At 45.9% G+C, this 9,659-nt stretch overlaps 2 protein-coding genes across 2 annotated transcripts in view; one reads left to right on the forward strand and one right to left on the reverse strand.

Moving 5' to 3' along the window:
* gale (UDP-galactose-4-epimerase) overlaps nt 1–993 on the reverse strand; it is a 5,185-nt gene extending 4,192 nt beyond the window's left edge. The window contains exon 1 of the mRNA XM_084437744.1: nt 856–993. The gene's annotated coding sequence lies outside the window, so the exon portion shown is untranslated. The remainder of the gene's footprint in view (nt 1–855) is intronic.
* A 5,157-nt stretch (nt 994–6,150) lies between these two features.
* On the forward strand, nt 6,151–8,041 carry LOC311309210 (kazal-type serine protease inhibitor domain-containing protein 1-like; the record flags this gene model as incomplete). Its single annotated transcript, XM_084438390.1, has 4 exons — nt 6,151–6,637; nt 6,821–6,981; nt 7,579–7,750; nt 7,941–8,041. The coding sequence occupies 4 exons, from the start codon at nt 6,151–6,153 to the stop codon at nt 8,039–8,041; spliced, it is 921 nt and encodes a 306-aa protein (XP_084294516.1).
* Nucleotides 8,042–9,659: the final 1,618 nt, after the last annotated feature.

The following is a 9,659-nucleotide window of genomic DNA, read 5'->3' on the forward strand; positions in this document are numbered from 1 at the left end:
TCACTCCCATTAGTGCTTTCTGTGTATCATCTCTGTTTTCTAATGTAAGCCTCACCTGCAATTGAAGCTGAACCTTTCATGAGTGGTGAGTGTGTCAGGGCAGCCCAGGTTAAATATTTTCTGAGATTCAACTTGGAAATCTGGAAGACTTGTCTGGCCAGACAAAACATCAAAAGGTGCCTGAACTATCACCCACTCTGCCTTAACCACACCCGCTGTCCCACGTCACCATTTTGTGTTGCCGTGCACCTGTCTGCCTAAGGCCACCAGGATACAAGCAGGATTCTAGCCAACATGACTATTGTATGGAGAAAGATAAGGTGTCACCCTAGGCTACACCAGGACTCCCAGACACAGTGTTCATCGTCAAGAATGCAGAATGCAGAATCAAGAATGCAGTTACTGAATAACTAAATCCTCCATCACAGCAATATTATATTGTCCACGAAGCAATTATAGCCTACTGTCCTTGAAATTACAGCCAATTGTGCTCACTTCCTGGAAATGTTAGTGCCAACATTTTACACTCAGCTGACTTTTTTGGCACAGAGTAAAAATGCATATCCCCACCTTGTATCCAATTCAAAAGGCATTCCATTGCCAGAGTGTGATTGACAGGATATCAAGCAACATGATCATAAGGACACTTGGTAGAACATCCGTCCTCTGCTGTAGCCTAACCATTGTAAAACAAATAAATCCTAGTCGAATTCCTATTCCCTCTGCTCAATTAGCGTATACTCAATTAATCAGTTAAATGGCTTCTAGAGTAGACTGCAATAGCCTACTGAATGAATGGCTGTCAAGTGTCCTAGGCTATATCAATTACTATGAATTAACTGACACAATTCTTACCTGAACGTTCTTTAGCTACAATGAAGAAATACCTTCACGACCGGGAAATCACCCGACAAATGCTGGATGTCGCCACGGTAAAGCTGACAGTCAGGAATGAAAGCAATCAAAGAGTGTGTCTGTTTGGTGGACTACATTACATTCCTGCTTCCTGTCCTGTACAGTAGGACGTGGAGCTCCGTGAAGTCAGAACATTGAGACCTTACATCCTGTTGCGCTCGTGCTTTTCAAATTAAAAGCCAGGATTTAGCAGTGCAGACACTGCACTCAACCACTACCCCGTTTAACTGACACTATTGGTTATTTAATATAAATACTAAATTTATATTAAGAATAAAGTTAGATTCAATGCGACAAAAATGATACATAGCCTAGCTATATATATTTATAGTTGCCAAAGAGGACTTTTATTTTCATAGCACCGTATTTTCATCCTGCAGACCGTTGACGCTAACTTCACGGTACTGATACGTGGACGATGTCAAACGAGGAAGCCTGCCATGGACTAGCCTACTAACGTCAGAGACCACTCGTTCACAGCCACGCCTCTGACATCATACAGTGCATGCATTGTAGGTACAGTGAGTTTGAAGCCAGATGTGTATCTATGCCCACATTCATTGAAACGGGAGGTTTCTTGAAGTAGGCCTTGAATCTTTCCTGATCTGAAATACAAAGAGCGCTCTCTCTCTCTCTCTCTTTTCTCTCAATCTCAATTCAAAAAGCTTTATTGGCATGAGAAACATACATTTACATTGCCAAAGCAAAAAATTAAGTACAGTTAAATATACTAGGATATGTGTAAACAGAGCTGAGTAAAGATAAAGTAAAAATGTGGACATTGCAGTTTTAACAATATAGATATAGATATATCCTTGAACTGTCCTTTGCACTGTCCAGTCTCATCCCTGCACCCTGTCCAATATTGTCTCCATGTTATGCATCGTGCCCGAAAGCAAATTCCTAGTATGTTGAAAATCAAATCAAACTTTATTTGTATAGCCCTTTACATACACAGAGGCAACAAAATGTTCACCCAAGGCCCAAAAAAGTGAGCTGTAAAAATTCTTCCCTGACCTCTATGAGACGATCAGTCAAGCTCCTGGAAAATGTTTAAAAGTCTATTGGCTAAGAACATTTACAGAGCACTAAACAGGGGTTAAATACTTCATAGGAGAGATGTGACTATCAGTAGAGTAGATAAATAGTTAGAGATGTTGCCTAGGCCATTATGCGTTAGCTATCCCCATAGTCCATAATAATATATTTATGTATTTATTTATGTATCATATAAGGCACAATAAGCACTTAGCAGACAGGCTGCTAAAGAATGTAGAGTAAACTAGGTAAAGCCACTAAGCAGAGAGCCAAGAATAAAAAGGGAGGGGGGGGTGACTTGGGGACACATAGTGGGATGGAGCTGGACACGAGGGTGGCAGGGGGCCTTTCCGGGAGCCATTAGGAGGACCTTGACCAGGAAAGGGGGGGGGGGGTGATTTCCGAGAACTGGGTGTAGTACAAGACGGAGAGACACTAGGGAGGAGAGAGGAAGACAGGGTTAGTAGCTGTACTGGACCTCTACAGCAATCACTGGGATTTCTACCAGACCCAGGGTGGTCTGCAGGTGACAGAGGGGCCTCTGCAGGACCTGGTTAGAACGTAGGGGGGAGAGGCACTAGGGAGAGGGGAGGCAGAACAGGGTTAGTAGAACGCAGAGCCACATAAGCAACACACATTTTCACCGGACCAGGCCAGTCGCTGAGCAACAAACATCTATATATACATCTCTATATACACACGGTGCATAAAAGGATATACAGCGATGTATACAAAGGATTCACTAGCAGGCTGGAGGCTGCCTCTCCGTGTCTCTAGGGCCTGGCTAGTGATTGTAGGCGAGACTGAATAGATATGTCTTAAGATCTTGCTTAAAAATGTCCAGTTTCAGCCCTTCTTAAGTTCTCTGGCAAGGTGTTCCAGAGGTTGGGGGCATAGAAACTAAAAGCTGCCTCTCCGTGTCTCTTGGTCCTGGCTTTTGGAACTGTTAGGAGTTCAGTACCTGAGGACCTGAGGGGTTTGTTGGGCATGTACCTGACAAGCATGTCTGAAATGTATTCAGGTGCGCGACTGTGGAGAGATTTAGACTAATAAAAGAATTTTGAAGACTATTCTAAAACTGACAGGTAATCAGTGTAGTGATTTTAAGACTGGTGTGTATGTCCTCTGTCTAGTCTTAGTGAGGACTCGTGCTGCAGCATTCTGTATCATTTGTAGTTTAGAGATTGCTTTCTTTGGTAGGCCAGACAGTAGAGCATTGCAGAGGTCCAGCCTGCTTTAGTCTTTCAGTGTCAGCCTGTGAGAGAAACGGTTGCACCTTGGCAATGTTTCTTAAGTGATAAAAGGATGTCTTGGCAATATTCTTGATGTGGGTTTCGAAATTCTGTGTCAAGTATGACACCTAGGTTTCTAGCCTGGCATTTGGTGTCAAGTGCCCGTGTTTTAAAATGTGCAGATAGTTTCTCTCTTTCAGCTTTTCACAAATGATTAGTACCTCTGTTTTGTCTTGGTTTAGCTGGATGAAATTATGTGACATCCCTACAGTACATATCCATAATACACTTCATAAGGCAGTCAATAGAGCTAAAACTACAATGGCAATAAATCAGATTCCGATTCTGGTTCAATAAGTGTGGACTGTCACTGTGTAAACACTGCAAACACAGAACAAACAAACAAATGTATTTAAAGGATGTCTGTTCTCTTGAGTCTGTCTATGTACAGAGATCAGTGGTTGAGATATCGCAGGGATACAGATTGGCAGTGTTTACTGTATTCCATTGGACGTTCTTTTCCTTTCACAACTGCTGACAAATCTTGCTGCTGTTGCTCCGCACGTTGCTGTATATCACCCAGCAGATAATAATAATAAAACTTTATTTGTATAGACTCTTTCAGCTTTCCGATATGGCAGTTTTTTTTTGTCATTAGTCATGTTTTCAAATCTTTTCGGGTGTTTGTAATTTGTGGGGAGTATATATTTCTGATGTCTTGGTGCAGTTGGCTGGTACAGTATAAGTGCAGCTCAGTTTCCACCTCTTTTGTGTGCAGTGGGCGCACAGTCCGTCTCTATGGAGACAGGTCTGCCTGCCGCTGTGTGTTCTCTGTTTAAGGCCAAATAGCATTCCAATTTGATCTGGTTTTTCGTTCCAATCTGTCAGATAGTTTTGTTTTTCGTTTTTTAAATAATTTGGTTTAGTCTAGTGGGGGTTGTGTCTGGTGGCTTTGCTTGTTCTAGAACCATCTCTCTAGTCTCTCTGTAGGTGAGGGCTTTGTTATGGAGCGTGTCCGGGTCACTTTCCCTTCGGTGATTATAACATGTAAATGCTCTCTTTTGATAATTAGTGGGTATTGTCTTAGTTCTGCTCTGTATGCATTGTTTGGTTGGATGTGGAGAATGGATTTGAGGAACTCTATATGCAATTTGGTAGCCTGGCGTCACCAGCCTGATCTTGCGAGCTCACATTCGATTTCACTCCGTAGATCAGTCTGGACATCCAACCGTTCTAACGGAATCCGCTCAATCAGAAATGTGTTCGTGCCAATCACAACCGTTTATCTAACATGGGGCGGGTTTAATAAGATGACGGAACAGAGGAGCGCCGTCGAGGCATTTTAGCTGATTGGTTGTAGGTCTATCCAATTGTGTCCAGAGGCTTTTTGATCTACACCCGTTGGTAACGCCCCTTGGGAATCGGAAAGCAACTGTAAGTTTCCAGACCCTTCGCATTTTTGAAGGGTCTGGAAAAGATAAAATCTTAGTTGGCAAGTAGCCCCATATCTCACAACCATAAAGGGAAATAGGTTCTATAACGGAGTCTAATATTTTGAGCCTCTCAGATTGTTCACTGCTTTGTTGAAGCTACCTGTGGTTCTGATGCTTAGGCCGATGTAAGGCAAGGCAAGGCAAGTTTATTTATATAGCACATTTCAACCACAGGGCAATTCAAGGTGCTTTACATGAGACATTAAAAGCATTAAAACAAAATGCAAGACATTATAGACATTTAAAACAAAAAGCAGGACAAATAGAGTACAGGAATTAAAGTTACAGTGCAATGTAGGTATAGTTAGTTTATGTTCTAGTGCAATCATATCTAGAAGGTATATTTGTTGTGCTGGAGACTGGGTCTTTTGTGGAATATCATTTTGTCTTGGTTAGGTTCACAGTCAAGGCCCAGGTTTTGGAGAATTTGTGGAGAAGATCAAGGTGTTGTTGCAGCCCTCACACACGCACACACACACGCACGCACGCACGCGCACACACACACACACACACTTACCACAGTCAATCCATGGTTGTTTGTTCTCTGTAATATTTTAAGTTTGTCAAAATGCCATACTTAATCCATGGTAATGCCACAATTACTGTGAAAAGCATGAACCCCACGAGAATAGAAATAAACGTTTCTTTGTGTTCGAAATAATTAGATTTACCAAATAGGAAGAAAACATCTGCTGCTCAGCACAAAGGAGAGTTATTGTATTACATTCTATGTGCTATTCTCACGTGCATCAGTGTGCAGTCAGATTCACCCAGGGGACACAAGTGTTGCCAGACCTCGGAATTTCGCACCGGCTTAATAGACAGTGCCTCCAAGAGACTGACAGAGAGAGATTTATAAAGAGATAGAGAGAAATGTCTATATTGACTTACTATAGTAATCTAGGTTCCTCTATGTTAACTATGCTGTGTCACCTGTATGTGGAAAGCACTTCATGGACTGTGCAGGCAGTAGAGACAGGGGCAGTGTGCCTGTAAGTGTGTTAGACACATTCTTTTCTATGTTGTGCCATTTTTGAACCCCTAGCGCCAGTCCTGCCCTGCGTGGAGACTGGCACATGAAGAAAGGCAGAGACATTGTGAGGGAGGAGAGAAGAGACTAGTCCAGCTTTTGGGGGTTCAAATTTCCGCACATGCCCCGTCTTTTTTCAGAAAATGCACACGAAGAACAACTTGGTGCTCGAGGAGAAATTTGAGGGAAGTCAACAATAAAAGGAGGGAGCTTTTGGAACAAGAAGAGATAAAACGGAATAAGAGATTTAGTATTCTGAGGAGGACACGTGACGCAGGACACCGGGAGGAACGAGGGATAAGCCACAGGCTTTCTGGAAACTACAAGATCTTTAACCGAGTTCTGGGTTTGGGGCTTAGAGACACGACCAGTTTATAGACTGAGGCGTTTTGAATTTTGAAGTTCAACTTGTAACTGTGTGTGTGTGTGTGTGTGTGACGCCATGGCTCTAGCTGGGCTGTGGGTGTGCGCGTGCGTGATGGCGTGCGTGGCTCCGTCCCTGGGGGCCCCCCCTCAGCACCGCGGCTGGCTGCGTCTCTGGGAGGAGGGGGACGAGGGCTGCGGCGAGGGGGAGTGCAAGGGCCGCCGCTGCCCTCCGGCGCCCCCCGGCTGCCCGGCGGGGCGGGTGCGGGACGGCTGCGGCTGCTGCGAGCAGTGCGCCAACGCGGAGGGCCAGCCGTGTGACCCAGACGGGGCGCAGGACTTCTACGGGCGCTGTGGGGAGGGGCTGGCGTGCCGCCGCCGGAGGAGGAGGAGGGGCCAGAGGGGCCGGGCGAGTGAGGACCCCGAGCCTAGGTGCGTGTGTCGGTCTCAGGAGCCCGTTTGTGGCTCGGACGGACAAACCTACCCCAACCTGTGTCAGCTGAGAGAGGCAGCCAGCAGGAGCAACGCCACGTTAAGGCTCACTGGGCAAGGACCGTGTTACTCTGGTGAATATACTGTAGATATATTTACTGTCAATCCAGAAAATTATATAACATCTGAATGATCTGTAGCCCTCCTACTGTATGCAAGCGCCGGCTTATAGGGGGATATAGAGGCCCGTTTCTGATTGCCAATCTTTTAATTCATGCTTTTTTGGGGGGGGGGGGGTGAATATGGTCTTCCCTCAGCCCCCCGTATCTCCAGAGCACCCAGAGACCTGTCCAACTACACAGGAAATGACATTGTGTTCGGCTGTGAGGTCTCCTCCTACCCTCTGCCCAGCCTGAGCTGGAGGAAGAAGGGCAGTGACAACTTCCTGCCGGGGGACGACCCTCACATCTCTGTCCAGGTCTGATGATGTCATACGTGGATCAGCTCACTATTTATCCGTGTGTTCGATGAACGAACTATGTAGAAAACGTAATGGACACCAAAGGTTGTAGTGAGGTGCTGATCACTGGAAGAACATTTGGAAGTAGGAAAAAAGTAGATGACGATTTGGCCTTCATGCCCTTTTCAAAATCAAACTAATTTTTGATTTTGAAAGAGGCATGAAGGCCAAAACATGATCTATTAAAGAGAAAACGGACCTAGAATGTGCGACACTTTTTACCTACTGGGGCGGCTGTAGCTCAGTTGCTAGGTTCGAATCCCAGCTCCGACTGTCCACATGTCGAAGTGTCCTTGAGCAAGACACCTAACCCCAAATTGCTCCCAATGAGCAGGTTAGCACCTTGCATGGCAGCTACTGCCATTGGTGTATGAGTGTGTGTGTGAATGGGTGAATGAGAGGCCATTGTAAAGCGCTTTGAGTGCCGCTAAAGTGGAAAAGCTCTATATAAGTGCAGTCTATTTACCATTTACTTCCAGATGAATGAGCTAAACATTTCCCTTCGGCGTTCGATACTTGATGTCGGTTCATCTTTGTGTCTGATCTTATGCCCAGACTCCCTCCCTCTCCCCCTCCCAGGCTAGAGGTGGACCCGAGCGCTACGTCGTCTCCACCTGGCTACAGATACAGGGTCTCCGCCCCTCCGACTCGGGGGTCTACTACTGCATCTCCCACAATGCACTTGGACAGACGTCTGCGTCTGCACGTCTCACTGTCCTCAGCCAGGGTCAGTTTCAGGACTCTGGAAAGGACGTCATGAAAGAAACCTCAATGTCGAAGCGATTTAGCGATCATACACTGTATTATCTATGTTCACATATTTTCATTCATCATTAATGAACTCACAAGGCTAGAATGTGAAGTGTGTGAATAACATGCCCTTATTCTTTCTTCTGTTGGTCTCTCTTGTCCCTCAGTGGTGAAAGTGATGAAGGGCAGACAGGAGGATGACGAGGAGTACTATGAAGACACCGAGGAAGGAAGTGATGAAGGCCAGTCTGGGGACTATCTGGGGTAACGTCCTCTGTCTGAGAGATAAGATGGCAGAGAGGAGGCGTCTGTGACGATGACACACAAACAGTGTTGAACGCACAGGAAATGGGTGGTCTGACCAAAAGGTGTTTTGGAGCAGCATATATGCCCTGGAGCATGACATATTTTATCAATATCAATATACCATATACCACGCATCAATACGTTTGTATCACAATGCTATCATGGCTCTTCAAGAATAAAGTAATCTTGCTGATTTATGTGGTATCTGGTCTTAATGTCAACATATTAATATTAATAATAATAATAACATCATCAACAACAACACCAACAACAGTATGTTAACATGAATGATAGATTCACAGTAGAAGAGATTAAGTCAGAGTTTTACCCTGCCAGCGCAATAAAAGACAGTGAAGGTACAACTGTAGTTCCAATTTGCAACACAGGAGGGCGCTGTGGCCATGGTGTAAGCAGCTCGCTGGACGTATTGAGATGAGGGTCTGAGATCTGACTGTGTGTGTGTGTGTGTGTGTGTGTGTGTGTGTGTGTGTGTGTGTGTGTGTGTGTGTGTGTGTGTGTGCGCGTGTGTGTGTGTGTGTGCACATGCACGTACATGTGTCTATGTGTGTGTGTGTGTGTGTGTGTGTGTGTGTGTACCTCTCCCTGCCCGAGTGCCTGGTAATCCTCTGCTCAGGCCGCCCCTCCCAGCTGGATCCAGGGTCTGAATGGCAGCTGGCAGCTCTGAGAACCTTTCCACCGCGCTCACTCTCCCAGACAATGATGATGAGAGATTAAAGATCTGCAGGGAGACTCAGTCCATCCAATCTAGATCGACTCTCCTTCTCCCCATACCTCCCTCTCTCTCTCTCTCTCTCTCTCTCTCTCTCTCTCTCCTTCTCTCTCTCTCTCTCTCTCCCTCTCTCTCTCTCTCCCTCTCTCTCTCTCCCTCTCTCTCTCTCTCTCTCTCTCTCTCTCTCCCTCTCTCTCTCTCTCTCTCTCTCTCTCTCCTAGGTCACGCCAGTGTCCCTCTCCCCTGTCCTTAAGCTCCATTCATCCCTTCATCCACCTGAGCCTGTATTCCCTCTGCTCCGGAGAGCTCAGTGAACGTCTCGTCTGCTGCCATGTCCGGGTGATGTCACCAGACATTTCCTCAGAGTGTGGAGGCTTCTCTTCCTCTGTTAATTACCCTGCGCAAACTACTATCTGATATGGCGGATATGAGGACCAAATAGGATTATAGCGGGCTAACGAAGAGATATTGAGATTCGAGGGAGTGGGGAGGGGAGCAGACGGAGAGGGTGGCACGGAGGGGGACACACACAAGCACGTGTACACAAGAGAGGGTAAGTGAGCAGAGAACACACACGACTCAAGATTCAAGATCTGCTTATTTGCCATGTATATGGTTTACACATGGTAGGAATGTGTCTAGGGTGATGGTGCCTATACACTGAGGGAGACGACATTAGACAGGGTGGAGGACAGGACAGTGCAGGACAGGACAGGACAGGACAGGACACACACACGCACACACACAGACACACACACACACACACAATGTAAGCATGCACACACCCACGCACTCACAAGCAGGCACACATACATACGTACACACACACACACACACACACTCTCTCTCA

Source organism: Borostomias antarcticus (genome assembly GCF_949987555.1).
Source record: "Borostomias antarcticus genome assembly, chromosome: 5".
Taxonomy (NCBI): domain Eukaryota; kingdom Metazoa; phylum Chordata; class Actinopteri; order Stomiiformes; family Stomiidae; genus Borostomias; species Borostomias antarcticus.